At 39.6% G+C, this 16,176-nt stretch overlaps 1 protein-coding gene and 1 non-coding gene across 2 annotated transcripts; both read right to left on the bottom strand.

Annotated features, from left to right (window-relative positions):
* Positions 1-252: 252 nt before the first annotated feature.
* cfap418 (cilia and flagella associated protein 418) lies at positions 253-8,156 on the bottom strand. The gene is made up of 6 exons (XM_015357597.2): positions 7,912-8,156; positions 6,824-6,926; positions 6,376-6,431; positions 6,198-6,263; positions 2,933-3,028; positions 253-1,243 (listed from the first exon to the last, which is right to left on the bottom strand). The coding sequence occupies exons 1-6, from the start codon at positions 8,133-8,135 to the stop codon at positions 1,084-1,086; spliced, it is 705 nt and encodes a 234-aa protein (XP_015213083.2). The 5' UTR covers positions 8,136-8,156; the 3' UTR covers positions 253-1,083.
* Positions 8,157-8,489: 333 nt separating this feature from the next.
* trnas-aga (transfer RNA serine (anticodon AGA)) lies at positions 8,490-8,571 on the bottom strand. The gene has a single exon. It is a non-coding gene; the product is annotated as a tRNA-Ser (tRNA).
* Between the last annotated feature and the right edge of the window lie 7,605 nt (positions 8,572-16,176).

The following is a 16,176-nucleotide window of genomic DNA, read 5'->3' as shown; positions in this document are numbered from 1 at the left end:
AAATCTAATGTTATTTGTAGGTACAGAAGGCTTGATGAAGCAAATGATCAATTTATCAAGTCATCTTGAGCAAATATAATTGAACACCCCACCTATTTAATTGGTTGTAGATTAAATACTCCAGACCTTTAGAAATTGACAATTTACTCTTCTAACAATCTTGACACAAAACAACATACAACCTTTTTAATATTTATAATATTCTTTAATGAACAAATTCATTCATTGTCAAAATGACTTTTGTACATTTTAATCTCAGTGAATTGAGTGAATAGTTCAAGTGAATAATTCAAAACGAATAATTCAAAAAATGTTTTTAACTTAATATCATCTGTCCATGGTAATGCAAAAAAGTACAATATATAGTTTTACACAGGCTCATAAAGGAAAAGGTCAAAGTACAATGCAGAATCTGAAAATATCAATAAATATACACAAACCATAGTATTTTAAACAAGCAATATATTCTTTATGTAATTTCCCTACTACAATTGTCCACGTTAAAATATGATCTTGCTTTGTTCTTAAAATGCCTTTAATACTTCTTAATTTATTTAGCTTTAATAGCACTCCAATATTCTGCTGTAAAGAATGTAGTTGAACACTATAGGCTGCTCATTTTATAAAATTAACTGCTTTCAAACATATGGTGGTTTCTGTAGATTGTGCATAATAAGTCAGTAATTGTCACTTTAACACATCCAGTAACGGCAAGCTTATGACAACTGACAATGTGACCTTAACCCCGACACAGATCACCTTTACCACTTCGCTGACCTATAAAAAAAATAGGTGAAGATGAAGCTGCTCGAAGACAAGAAATGACTTGGCTTCCTCGTTTAACCAGAAAATCCAATTTATTGCTTTCGGGAGGATCAAGAAAATTCACGGCTCAGGTGGCGACTTTTGCAAACGCCGTGACGTTTTACTTCATCGACAAACGCGTCTCAGACAAAAAAATAAATAAATAAGACGCAGTATAAAACAACAAGACGGCAGAGAAGCTGTTATCATACCTCCGATACCTCGCCACTGACAGAGAGGCAAACACGCACGGAGGGCAACCAAAACGGAGGGCAGAGCTCACGCGTGGTGTTTCCCGCAGACCCACCTGAGCTGCGGCTCTCTCCGCAGGTTAGTGAGGCTGCGGACAGATCTCCAGCTGCACTGGCAGGCGTGGGCCCGCACTCCCGGCGCTGTCACCAGCTTGGCCTTCAGCCTGTGGCAGTCCGGCATGTTGTTTCTGAAAGCAAGACCACCAGCAGTGGGGCAGTGGTTACTCCACCCGTCAGCGCCCAAGTGCACAATGACAACAGCAAACAGCGCGAGTACCTCTGTGCTGCCCCATGATAACGTGGCGGCTGGGCTCAGTAATGAGAAGGCCATGCCATTGGATTTGTGTTCTACTGATCACTGGCACTCTTGTTCCAGAGATGATTTATAATACACATGAGAAACGTTTATCTAAATACAGTAATACCATCTGCAACTCCTCTTTCTTAATGAATGAATATTCCTCACATTTAGGAATAATTTAATGTATGTTCTCATCATGGCTCTAGATTATAGTCAAATAAAACTGCTACAATCAAATTACAAATTAAAAGAAACTATAAAACAAATGTATATCGACATTTAGACATAATACTAAGTATAGCAAACACCCATTCCTATATTAGTTTCCCTAACAGATATCTCCATCATTTTCCATCAGTTATGAGATTCTTTCCTTTTTTTCCCCATTGAGAAGCTCTTGTTAAAAAGCTCTGTGTCACAGACATGGATATGCTTAGATGTAATCTGAATAGATTCATTTTGGCATTCGCTTTGGAAATCAGCTCTTTTTCCCACTGCCAAGACGGCATCTGACACACATCTTATCAGATCTTGCTAAGACAACTTATCTAGGAGGCGTGCTAAGCAGCAGCAACAGCCTTTGAAAATTTAAAATCTTCATTTTTACAGATGGTGCTGCATAATAAAAAAAAAACAGCTTTGAACTCAGTTGTGCCCGATGCTAGTTTCTCACATTCTGAACACGTGCTTTAAACTTTCTCAGGGGGTGTGTGGGTGAGCTTCTCATTACTGGGATTTTCTGGGAATGAGGCAGGCGTTCGTTCCATCGGGTCTTGGTCAGTGCCGGTTGCTGCAGAAGGATAAATCAGTGCACCGCATCTACAGCCTGCACAGCTGGCCCTCCTTCAGGGCTTTCTGATAAACATCTTGCAGAACGCTCTTTGATTATTCACAGCTCATTTGAATTTGGGCACCCAGTTAAGGTGTGGGTTATCTTTAAGGATTTGGTAGTAATAATTAAGCCACTCATGGGAAAAACAGAGGTGATGGTTGATTCCCCCCCCCAGATACGGCACCACTGGAATGTATATAAGTTTCTTCCCATTATTCTCAATAAACTCTTCTAAAAATAAAATATAAATTTTGTCAGGTTCTTTAATGGAGTCGCTAATCAAGGAGGAAAGCTTGCTCTTGTTTGCACTAAAATTAACCAGCTCTGGTAAAGTTCTGCTTAAAAATGTCAGGTCAAACCACAAAACACAGATGTTATACAGTCCTTTCCGGAATTATTGGCACCTTTAGTAAAGATGAGCAAAAAAGGCTATTAAAAATGTCTTTGTTGTTTATCAGGTTGATCTTACAGAGGAAATGAGAGAAATCTAACCTGTCAGCGGGTAAAATTATTTCTACAACTGTACCACAGCCTATTCTGGAAAGTTGAATGGAGCTGAAAACGTGTGGATTTGGAACAAATAAAACAAGTGATGATTTTTCTCCAGATAACGTTTGCACTATTGTCATGTCTGAAGGCCAGAAAACCACTGATTCCAGGCAGGTGCAGGATTATGGGTCACTTTCATTTATTATTGGATTATTATTATTTTGATTGTATTATTAAATCAAAAATTGACCTTACCTAAAAAACAGGTAATCACAAGAAGGGTCCCATTCATGATCATCAAATGTGAGGACACGGAAATCACAGGAGGTGCATCGTAACAGGCCACATGCCCTGCGGACACAGTTGTATTTGGTAATGCAGTGCTTTCGTATACCTCACCTTCATCAAAATTCATTTTTTCAAAGACACAGAGAAATTCAACTGCCTTTCTGAACTTGCAAATATAGCTTTTAGTCTTATTTATTGCGTTTGCTCAGAAACTCCAAGCAATAACTCGCAGAATAATAAAAGTGACATTTTGCCGACTTTGCCATACTACATAAAGCACAATAAAGTCATTAATCTTTTATTTTTCTATTTGCCAGGCTTATCTTTGTACTTTAGGGAGAGGAAGAAGGGAGGTAATGAAGACTCTCTGTAAGCTCTGTGCCATAGAAACCACCCACCATCTAAAAAATTTAATCTATACCACTTATTAAATTCCTAAGTTTTTATAATGAACGTCATACCTGTTTTGTAACATGAAGTCACAGTTATTACTTTTAGAAACAAAGTGCCGCACAAGCACAGATGCTGTGTAAGTGCTGCATGTTATAGATTGAAGTTCAATGTGTTTGTCATGGACACACAACAAACATACTGTACTCTGACTCCTTGTTCTTGAAGTTGACACTGACCCCAGCTGCTTGCTTTCCTGGTCTGACTGTGGACTGGGGAGCCCCTTCATTAATACTGACAACTGGTGATACCTGTCTACCTATTTCTTGTATAAACTCTAAAACTAAAGCGGTGATTTTGTCGCAGCATTATGGCTTGGAAGAATAACCCTTCTGCCTGCATCATATTCTTTAGCTGCTCCCAACATAAAAAGCAATTTGTATGTCACTGCCAGAACCTTCCTGCTTAGGAAATATATTTAGTCATGGCTTCTGTCTATATGGCAGTGACACTCTACTCAGTTTATGCCAACTGTTATCTTTAAGGCTGACAATGTTATAAGTGTGAACAGGTGTTCCCAAGCAATGTATCTGATTTTGCAGTGCTATTGTGTTCAAACTATTGTACACCATGTTGTATTCATTGATTGAGCTTGACTCTTGGACAGCATAATTGTTGTACTGCATTATCACCTTAATCTGACACAGGAATGTGGCCTTCGCTACACTGCCAACCTCTTGCTTTCCATGCTCTGTGCAGGAAGGTGGATCTCCCTTACGATGATGGAATACAAACAACACAGTGCTGGGCAACACGTGGATTTTTAAAGCACAGAAACTGCCTCCACTGCAGAAAAGCAGCAGCTGTAGGAATGAAGCTGGCATCAGGACTAACTGAGCATGAGACTTGTTCAACAGGCTCCAGCACACGAGGGCACATCTACCATTGTAACCTTCCGGTAAAACCCAAACAGCCTTCCAAGTACGTGGGGGTACAGCAAGGAAGGTTACAATGTTTAAGTTAAAAAACACGAAAGGACATTGCCTTTTGCAGAAAGGCTTGCTTGAGTTTTCTCTAAGGTGGCGAGTATAAGTGGGAAATAATAGCAAGCTACTGAGAAGTGTGATTTGATAATCACTTTACTAGTCACTGTGTCTGTGGAAGAATAACCCTGTGAACTTCTAACATTTACATCTGATCAGACATTCAGCTGTTTTTCATCTCTTTGTGATCTTTGGCTGCATTTCCGGTTCTTCCTAAATTAACAAAGCTTGTCATAAGAAAGGTTAGTTTAATTAATATTTAAACCAATTTCCAGCTAAAGTGGTATTTAAGCTGAAAGACCATATTGTACAGTATATAAATGTCATGCCACAAAGTAGTCTTAAATCAACATGCTTAGGCTGACCTATGATAAAATGATGAAGAGCAAATTCATTCCTTACTACAATTTTGAATACTTTTACTTATTCACATTTGCTTGTTTCAAAGCATCAAGATGTCACAATGCCATTCACTTTACAGTCTTAAAACGAGTCTCTCTCCCTGCTTCAGATAACTCTGGACAAAATGATGCATCTGTGTAGGATTGCTGTTTTCTAAAAGTTTTCTTCTGAACACAGTGAAAAAAGAAAAGGCAGAATAAAATAATAAAGCGGAAGGTCAAAAAAAGAAAAAAGAGAAATTAAAATCAGATTAAGCATTAAGCATGTGGTTTTCTAATTATTTTTTTTAATTGGTTATTGGTTCTCAGTCCCGAAGTACAACTGCTGGTTTTTATTTGAAATTGAGCTCTGGATTACTGAGGCTATACAAACCATTTAATATTTATGACTTCAGCACTTAAAAAAATGTAGGGATGAGAAATTAGTTTTTTGGGGTCTCTGAACTCCTATCATTTAGATCTCATCTTACTCTGGGAGTATCTAGACATTTACTGGTAACTTGTTACCTACAGTAACCATTTAAAACAAAATCTGTCCATAGATCTCTTTGCCATCTTGGAGACAATTCACATACAGCAGGACAGGGTGTATGAAATAGTTCAAAAAGACTAATTAAGAAAAAACGTTTTATATTAAAGGGCCCCATCAATTACAAGTCTGTGTATTCCAGGACAGAGCTGACCGATATCTGATATTAAATTTCTCTTTCTCGTGTCTCTTGTGTGATGTCAGATTTCCCTTTTCTGCTCTGAAATACCAGTTAACTAACCAAGAACTAATTAGGAACATAAGAATAGTAACAAGTGAGAGGAGAGACACAGATACACCATTTATAGATATATCATCAAATCCCATCACAAGGAGATTTTTTCCCCACAGCTGACATGGCTGTTAAGAGGAAAGCACCATTTAGTTAAAAAACGAAAGACCCAAATTTCTCTTAAGACTTATTTCTCTTCCGATATCTGGAATGGAAAACACTGAAAATGTCAGGCTTCATTAAGCTTCGAAAGTAAAAAAAGCTTCTGTCAACCACACGGACTGAAAAAGGGATTTCATCTCACGTCTGGTTCAACATACTGGCACTGATCAACATGCAGCCATGTTGCACACACATGAAAAACTCGGATAAAGACAGAATTACTCCAAATTTCTAAAACAGTCATCTGAAAACACCACAGTCTTACAGGACTTATAAATATCATGAAGCAACAGACGTTCGTTTGAGTAGGAGTATAATTCATTCCAATTAATACATTACAAAAAATGAATTCTTGGTATCTGAGATGTTAGGACGTGAGGGGGCGGCTCCTTCTGAGGAGAAGACAGCTGAGGTAAGTAGAAATGCAAACTTGCCAATACTGCAAAGAAAACAAAATATCTAGCACTGTGTGTACCTCTGCGACGTGGTTGTTCCTACACCAAGAGGTACAGCACTGCTTCCTAGGAAGACTGGACAACACCTGAAACAAAAGAGTGGTAGATGCTGAAGATTTTCCTTGCCTCACCTTCGACTGGAGGGTCATTGATACCTGTCTTTCACTTCAGTCTTATAAAGATGGAGAGCCAGCTTACTTTCTGCTTGTGAGAAAAGATGAACTCCTGGTGTCATCCTTTGCTGCCTTATGCTTCTGTGAAGTGTAAAAAAATAATTACTAGAGCAATAAAGTCTCATTTTTTTAAGCAGAAGAGAAGTATAAAAAATGGCAGTTCATTTGATGAACATTACGTACTCTACATGTGCTGTAATAATATGCTACTTTAAATTATATCAAATTACACAAGTCATAGCAGACCTACATCAAAGGCATGGAGCATAAATTCAGTTACAACCAGGTCTGCAGTGGAGACAGTGTGAAATTGTGACTGATACATCCACTAAGATCCATTTTTGTTGTCAACTTACGAAGTACTTGAATGGAATGGACACATTAATAACCCGTCTATAGATGCAGCCACTTTAGTTTCAGGATGGGTTGGCAAATACATTTTTAATTGCCCAAGGACAACTATCAGAACTTACATCCTCACAGAATTTAGGTGGTTCAAAATCATCATTAAATATATCTTCAATCAGATCATCAATGTCCTCGTCATCGTGACTCGTGGATGCATCTTTTCGGCAACTAAAATAAAAAAGACAATGAGTTAAAGTGGTCTGCGATGCTTCCCCTTGGTCCCTGTAATTTGAGAAATAGGTCTAAAATTGTAATACCAGCCTATATTTCACCAGGACAAAATCCTCTTACTGTACATAACCCACATTCTGTGCCTCACAAAAGCTTTTATCCCCTTTCAATATTGTCCCATTTTGTTTAATTACAAGTGATATATAAAAAGCGATTTTTATAAACTCACTCGCAAAGCTGTTATGGTTGAAAGTTACATGACAAAACTGAACGCTTACCCAGGCTTCTACTGACACCTTGCGGTTAACAGTGGAAAGTTATTTCGAATGCAAAGAGCTTAGTATTGCCAATTTTAGGAACAGTTACACAATTCAAATACCTAGTTTACAAGATTCAAAAATATATGTGGACTGAAGTAACAACACTGAAGAAAGAGCAGTAATTAATAGAAGCATTACGGACAATCACAACACGTATTGCTTCACAGAAATAAAAAAAAACGAATTCAACTTTAACAGCTCAAGTGGTAGCCCACACGTTTGACATGAGACATGTACCTGTACAGAAAAGCACAGGGCCAGCGAATCCAGCTTTAGGTTTGATCATCTTATCTTCATCCCCGAGGACAGCTTCAAAAGCCTTGAACAAAACTGAACTACACTTTGAAAGTGCGCTCACTGCACTCCTTTTGATTTATTTCCAGTATTCCAGTAGAGTCACAGGAAATGTATTTCTCTGGGACGGTGCTTTCCAAAGGCACACGGTTTTCTTAACAGCAGTTTACGGTTCACAAGCAAGCGTGGCCTGGAGTGCAAGCAATTCACTACAATAAGTAGCCATTTAAACAAAAAAACGGAAATGTGCAACATGTTGTCCGCTCCTGAGCGGTCACAACATAACCAAGCCACACGGAGGCCGTGTCACAGCCGTGATCAGAGTGAACACAAATCACAGCTACACTTGAAAGTTGGTAAAGACAAACCTCTGTTTCCCCTTTGCGTCTTCAGTTTTACTTCCGGCGTGAGCTGGCGGACGGCTTTTGTCTCCTCTGTGGCAGATCTCGGATGTGACAGGAACATTTCTGCAAAACTTACTCTCGATCTCATCCAGCAGTTCGTCCAAATCGTCCGCCATGTCTGCAGCCGTGCTCGCCTTGTACACTATCTGACTGTTGCCAGGAGGCCGCGGGTGCGCGCACGCACTCATCGGAGTACGGCGGCGTGCACGGAAAGCCCTCCCGTCCGTCAAGATCAAGAGAAACCAGCAGGGAAATGCAGTTCTTATTTAATTTGTTGTATTCGGGATCCGGGTTTAAAAAGATTTCAGTGTCGATTTCGCCACTATATGGCAACACAAAAAAAGTGCGCAGATGTTTTGTTTTTTTTTAAAGAAGTGTTGTTTTGTATAGTTTCGGACGATTACAAAATTAAAATATCGCTGTTAAAATACTGTGCCACTCACGGTTTCAGTGTATTGATGGCGTGCTTAATAATCAGCATTCACAATAGGGATGGGGAGCGGTCGTTTAGAGTTTACAGTGGTTTTCTGGTAAAAGCAACTCGTAGTCGGCAGGATTCGAACCTGCGCGGGGAGACCCCAATGGATTTCTAGTCCATCGCCTTAACCACTCGGCCACGACTACTCGACAGGCAGTAGTCGCTTGGTAATATTGATAATTGCTCAACCACTACACGAGTGCCACCTACCATACGACATCGTGCAACTCGACAAAATGACATTTCTGTAGAGCATTCGTGCCTGACGTTTTAATATGCAGATGTACAGTTATTACTGAGGTTACTGAGAAATGAATCACCTCTTGGTCTAGTTCTGTGCAACTGCATCCGCTGACTGTCTGCTTGTTTAACAGAGCCTTCAGGTTAACATTGACATAATAGTGCATTTATATATAAAACGTTTCGTCCCAAATGATCCTTAAATCGCTTTACCGGCAGAGAGGGAGTCATGTCTCCCACCAGTGAAGAGCATCAACCGCGTGAGTGACGCCCACAGCGGATCGGGTGGAGTAACCGTGTCAGATTAATCCCTGGAAAGAAGTAAGAAATTACTTTATAAAATGAATTAAGGAGTAATTTGTATGAGCCGGGAGTGGAATTTAGCTTATACATGTTTGTCTTATCTAGGCGGTGTTGTGGAATTTTAAATGAAACATAACCCCTAGGGGAACTGCTCCACCTCTGGTATTATGAATCTTACTCTGGAGATGTAAACGAAAATGAATGCACTTATATTCGATATGACACATTTCTCATTATTCTCCCCCCAAAATTTCAAATGTAGCTTTACAACTCCGGGCTGCTTTTCGCTCGGCCCCGCTCACACATCAGTCTAGGTCGCCCTCTAGCGGAAGCACTGCTGTATTTACGGAAGTGTCCTGTTCACCACACGCGTGAAACGCGGTGTTTCATAGAGGAAAAGTTCATGCAAGTGTGCATCACAGTCTTACTGTACTTGGTAGAGAATAAAGGATTTTTAGGAAAGCCCCCGAAGGAGACGTTTACGACGCCGCAGGGTTAAGTGCTGTTCTGACCGTCTAGATATCCTTATGCACATCTTCAGTGAGGCAACAGCCCTGGATTTGAAAGAACAAGTTAAGGTGAATTCCCCTGAAACGGAACCTTTTTTTCCCCCAGATGCCCCTGTCGTGTGATATCACTGATCAGCTAAAATACACAGCTTTCAGCTTTCCTGTCCACAGTTCCCCTAACTGACCCCTGCCACCATCATCTCATACCACTGACCACCCGGTCCCCAGCATTAGGGACAAATCCTTGAATTACAGAGTCACAGTGCATCCTCATCTTGTGAGGGTACATCTCCCTGAACCTGATCATGTGATTCCAGCAGGCTCAGTGTTTGCCCCTCAGGCAGTAGTCTGGATCAGTGGGGGATTCATCAGACTGAGAGGGGCTGAATATCAGCATAGTATGTTCATTATCATCAGATCCATAACAGCAAGACTATTCACTTGTGCTGCCGTGTACACATCTTGGATGAGAATATCCTCAATAGGGTGTCTTTACTTTTTTCACATTCAATTAATTCAAATTGCTTAATTTACAACTTTGTTTTACACAGTCCATAGGCACATGCTTCATTGTTCTGTTGAATGTGTTGAATCATATATGATACAGTTACAGAAACTGTAATAAACACAAATGATCCTAAGTATATGTTCAATTATTTCTTTAATATCTCTGTTTGAGGAATGTGGTGAGAGTTGTTAAAGCAATTAAATATCTATTCCTGTCATGTGGTGACAGATTTGGTGTAGTGGACATCTGCATGATAAACCTCTTTAGAACACATTACTATCAATACTGATGAGGAGACTAAGTCTGAGAATGATTGAAACTCCCAAAAAACAGAATGAGGTGAGAACATCCCTGTGATTTTCAAAACCTTATTTAGAAAACAAGTAGCTTCTTTTACAAGTAGCTACTTAAAATCTTTTTTCTAAAATCTTTGCAACTGACAAAAATATTTTTGGGGATACTTAATCATTCGATGTTGAGAAGAGGCAGTAGATAAAATGGAAAGGGAGTCAGCAGGAGACAGGACAGGAATCTCACAAAGACAGGAATACAGGTGTGTGAGAGACAGAGAGACAGAGGGAGGCGGACAGGAGTTATCTACAGAGCCTACATCTTTGCTGGGGTACAATGGCGATCCAGGAAAAAGAGTAACTGCCCAGGTAAAATGATGGTTTTTAAAAGGGGCAAACATTTTAAACTTTCACATGAGGAACCATCACTGACGTTTTGAAATCCTAAAATGTCTTATTAGTTTGCTTCCATCAAGCAATCCTATAAGGGCTCTTATTTGAGTTTTATTGTATTCTCTTATTGAACATGAACGTGGTGAGTTCTAAACAGAACCCAAAGATGATGTTAAATCATTCTAGATTAAAAGGGCGGAGCATGTTACAACTACTAAGAACAAACATTACACCTGAAGAAGGCTCCACAGCCGAAACGTTGTGTTTTCTTCTCTTCTCAGCATGGAATAAATCTATAACTTGTTCCTTTGCAGCCCACACATGCTGATGCAGCTACCCACCCGAACTACTAAGAACAAACATGCATGGTTCTTTGTTTAAAACATGGTGGTTCCAAATTGGCAGCTAAAAAGATAATGAAATGTCTGAAGGGAGACTGAAATGGAAAATGTTTTTTTGTGTTTGGAATTTAAGGTGAAAGAACAGCTAGAATTCTAGGAAGACCATCGTTACAGCAAGCCACTTACAGGAACCAGACTAAAAAAAATTATTGTGGTTTTGAGTCCAAGATGCTATCACCAAACTATCTTCTATCATACTAAATTCTTTGTCAGGATCCCCTGAAAGCCGATGCTTGTAACCAGTGGACTCTGCCCTGGAAGAGTGATGTGGCAGTGCCTGGCACAGATGCTGAAGAAGGCCATTGCTGTACAAAGGCCTTTATTATAATGTTCCACCCCCGACAATTGCGTGAGGCAGCCCTGTTGCACTCGATTGATAACAGCTGTATTGCATGTCTGCGTGTAGCATACAATAAAGATAACAGCGCACCCAGTGTGAGGGCCAGCCAGGACATCATAATTTACTGAGGAGAATAGACTGGTGTCTGGCACATCCACTGCTTAACCACTGATAAGAAGGTAACTATTCCGAGACAGACTGTGCTGCTGTCAGCTGCTTGTATTGGGTCGTTAGGGCATCTTGCTGAGTGATGGGGGGGGGGGAGGTTTTTTCAGGTTGCTTCTAAACTGAACCACAACAAATTTGTCTAATCATTGGAATGACTTCCATTGCACATTAAGGATAACAGGGCAGCGTTCATACGATCACGTTCAGTCACAGTTTGATTTTAATGTCTTGTATTAAAGATGGTACCTCCTATAGTCCAGTGTCCCCAGTCACCACACTGAGGCATTGGGTTTGAAATTCTGGCCACAGGGAAGAGCACCACCTACTGGCCCATCACTGCCACTTTTAGCAGCACCCTGGTTTTTCTTCAGTTCCAATACTGCCCAGGCCCAGCCTTGCTCAGCTTCTGAGATCTACTCAAGAGAGTAACTCCACTACCAGATTTCAATATGCTGACTAACGTTTTGTAATTGTAGATCTTGACTCAGTTTTTGAAGTAGTGTCTGCAGAGGTCCAAATAACCTAGTTTTTCTAGATCTAATTATCATGATAGAGTATAGTTGACTGACAAACAGTGAAATGCAGCAAATCAGAATATTGTATGCACAGAACAAATCTATTGCTATTTCTAATTTGCGCTGATTTTTCAGGGAACTGTCTGCATTAGAGGTTACCATTTCAATTATGCACATCATATTCAGATCAAGAATTCAGATCAAGATCTTACATTAGGTAATGAGTCATTGGCAGGGTGCACAGTTCACACTACCTAATCAATCCGTCAGGGTTAAAAGGTATGTTCCATATAGATCTGGCAATCTGCCAAGACTATCAGCAGCTCTGGCCAGCTTCCTGCAGCTAATTTTATCACCATAACCCTTTATTAAGCATGATTAGAGCATGTAGAGTAGATTGGCTTTCTGTCACAAATGGTAGAACTTGCCCTCAGTGTACTCCCTCACCTTTTCTATAAAGGTATGTCTCGTCCTTCCCACATACAAAATTACAGACTAGTGCAATGACACTTTTGTTACTTATTATACTATTATACTATGCTCTTACTGTGATTCCCTATTATTTTAATATGCCTTTGCTCTACATTACCTGTACTTCTGTAGACTATGGACCATACCCATGGTCCAGCGTAGAAATGCACAGTAAAGGCATGGTAGAACTGTGGCAAACCCCAGGAAAAGTCAAACTCATCATTGTAGACTTTCATAAGGAATGTGCGACTTCCCAGATTTTCCCACAGCTGCACTGGGTGAAAAACAGGACAGCACAGAATAGTGGCAAGGGCTTTGGATTCCTACCCAAAAGACTGTGGGCTCAAGGTCTGGCACCAAGGCTTTTTTGGGGTGCAGGTAGCCAATGAGAGAAAGAGGAGCAAGACGAGGGTTGACATTCTCTAACTGGGGGTGGATTCCCACCCCCAGCTCGCTCTGGACTTCCAGAAAACAGGGATGGGAGGGTGCTGCAATAGCAGAAGGTGGCTGGCTGAGGCCCCCACTACAGACACCGATGATGTATCCTTAAGCAACACATTGACTCCATCTAGCTGTAGCTATTCAAAAGGGTACCAGCATTTCCAGGAGAGCAGTGCTGCAATGGATTAGTATCAGCGCAAAGGATAAACATCACTGAAGAGGACTCTCATTCTCTGAGAACATAAAAACAGTGTTGACATACAGTAAACTTACCAGATAACCCACTAAAAATCCTGTATTGGTTATATTTCAGATTTATCAGAATCATAAAAGTACAAAAGTGTCCCGACTTCTAAGCCCCTCATGAGAATGGCACCAAGGAGAAGGCAGAAGGTGATACACTGCTGTTTAGGCTAACTGGAGATCTGAACACTGGCAAAGGATGAGTGGACTCAGAGTCCAGAGAGCTGCACCCATTGCTTCCTGGAACCAGAAACCTCCAACTGATCTTGAAATGAGTCATCTGTAACCTGCAAGAGACCACATTGCCCTGGAAATGGTAGCCTTCAGAAAGTGTTTTGGGCCGATGCATTAAAACCGAAACAATTAGTTCACAGAGGCAGGCATTCACAATAGTTTCCCCGTAACAGAGCAGTGTTATTCCTTTAGAACTGTTTTTTAAATAAAAAAGTTAACTTTTCTAAATGCAAACTTAATCATGATGCATAAAATGTCATATATCCAATTAACACAATAGCACAAGTCTAATTTACGCAAATGAATAAAGACACCAATTTCTTTTTCTAATGAGCAAATTAACAGAATTGCAAACATACTCACTTGGGAGAACTGTGCTGTTCTTTGGATAGTCAGTAGGCAACAAAACCATTAGCATACTAAAGGAAGAGAAGATGTATGCATAAACACAGTATGTCGATTTCCCCAAAAAGCATGTTTTTACATGTTGGAATTGTAAGCTGTAAACACATCTGATAACATGGAGGAAAATGAGATAAGACATGGAAATCTTTACATTAAAGTGGAGATTAAGAACCCTGTAATGTTTTAGGGGTAAGAAATTTAAGTGCAAGGTTCAAATAAGTACTTTGTTGTAGAGCCCCTAATCACCGCCTTTCTTCACAGCCTAATGAACCATCAAAGCAGGAGCTCCATAGAAGACACCAAAGTAACCTGCATCTATTTCAGCATCTATTTCTATTTCATCTATTTGTAAAAGGCAAAACACCCATCAATCCTGTAGTACAGCACCACTCCAACATAGACTGGCATAGGATTAAAAGTGAACAAGAGGATTCAATGAACAGTTTAGTAATAAACTAAACAACTGTGATTATAATCTTTTCAAGAAGCACGCAAAACTTTCTTGGCGTATAAAAAGAATAAGCTGCGGTTTAATTCCCCCTTTTGTCTTCATAGATGCCTGCATTTAATAGGACGCAGAAGCATTTTCTTTTGGATCTCATGACATACAGCCGAGAGATCTCACAGACTGCACACAGCACTCAAAAGCCCTCATCTACTTTAAAATATGCAAAACAAATATTTCAATTTAACTGTGCTTTCAGGAAATCCAAATGGTATACAAAACTAAAATGACCACAAATCCATACATTATAAATGGCTCCAGCAGCTCAGTGTACAGCTCAATCCAGCAAATTTATGGATACGGTGAAAAGAGAAACTACTACTAAAAAGTCAGGAGTCCCTGCTTTGGCTTAGGGTACATTACCAGTGAACTTGTAGCCCGTATTTCCCCATAGATACTAGGGCCTTTATTTTGGAGGTATCATTGTTTTTCCCTCTTGTGCAGTACGTCTCACCTGACGAGAGGTTATAAAAGTTTTATAGCAGGTTACAGAAACTATAACAGCGTTACATGTGAAAGTAAAAACAGCTCAAGCTCCATTTTTTTCCCCAAACCCGCAAAAAAAAAACATCCACCATTTGTATTTTAAAAAACACAAACTTTTATTAATACTTTTCTCTTCAAAGAAATATAAAAGACTGGAGTTATTTCCAAATTTACAGGACAGCATAGTTTTTGCTTCAAAAATGGAAACAAAACCTAGTTGTACAAAGTGAAAAAATAAAGACCCCTGCAATGGCCATACAGTTGTGTGCCATCAGAAAAGACAGGAATTCCTCTTCTATTTATACTTTTGACAAATATGTCTGTGCAAAGAAACAGAATGCATACGGAACACATCGCTGCTACATTAAGGCAAACCCTATGAAGAATAATACACTTAGGAAACATCCTTGGTAAAGTGACAGTGTAGTTTTTTTAATGCTTTTTTTTTTCTCCCATTCACCCCTAGCCTTCAAAAGCAGCTAGTATTGCACTGGCAGATCTACTAGCATCATAAAGATCTCACTAGCTGACCAAAAATAAATAAATAAGAGGGAGTTACAGGTACACACCTGCCAACTGTTCTGAATAGAAATGATTAAAAATAAGGATCTCTTTGTTCTACAAATAGAAATCTTCTTGCATAAAAGGTAAAAAAAAAGGAGCAAAAACAAACATACAGGTTGGGGATTTATCAAATTCCGATTTCATCTGGACCTTGATCTTGGTTTAACAGCATTTTTACTAGAATTCCACTCAAGTGGTCTCTGCTTGTCTCTGTTAATGGAGTGTCTTTCTGTATTAGTTAGGCTTCCACAAATTTATTCCAGCTCCGTCTACGAAATGTGCTACCAGAATCTGAGCATCATAAAAGCATTTCGCCACCTATGCTAGGAGTGTGAAGTTGGCTTACTGTAAAGCTGGAGTTGAGAGTTTCAGTCTCTGACTAATAGAACACCTGGAGTGTACAGGACACATTTCAAACACAGACCTCGGCAGTATTTGGCAAAAAGAAAACCTATTTAAATACTGATGTAGATAAGTCCACTGTATTCCAGATGATTGATCTTGTACTAGGTTTGTACCCTCTCTCCCAGAATACCATTACTGTTGAAAACTCAATATCAAAACACACTGGATGCAACAAAATGTACATGTAAATATTGCAGCTCACAGAAAATAGACTCTCAAGAATTGTATGCATAAAACAAAAACATTAAAAGAAAAGTTCTTAAAATGAACTCTAACAGGAGTAAAAGGCATGAGTATGTTTCCATTACAGAATAAAATAATTTCCTCTTC

The sequence above is a fragment of the Lepisosteus oculatus genome, chromosome 10 (genome assembly GCF_040954835.1).
Source record: "Lepisosteus oculatus isolate fLepOcu1 chromosome 10, fLepOcu1.hap2, whole genome shotgun sequence".
Lineage (NCBI taxonomy): Eukaryota > Metazoa > Chordata > Actinopteri > Semionotiformes > Lepisosteidae > Lepisosteus > Lepisosteus oculatus.
The sequence above is the reverse complement of the archived record's forward strand: the minus strand, read 5'-3'. Positions and strand labels throughout refer to the sequence as shown.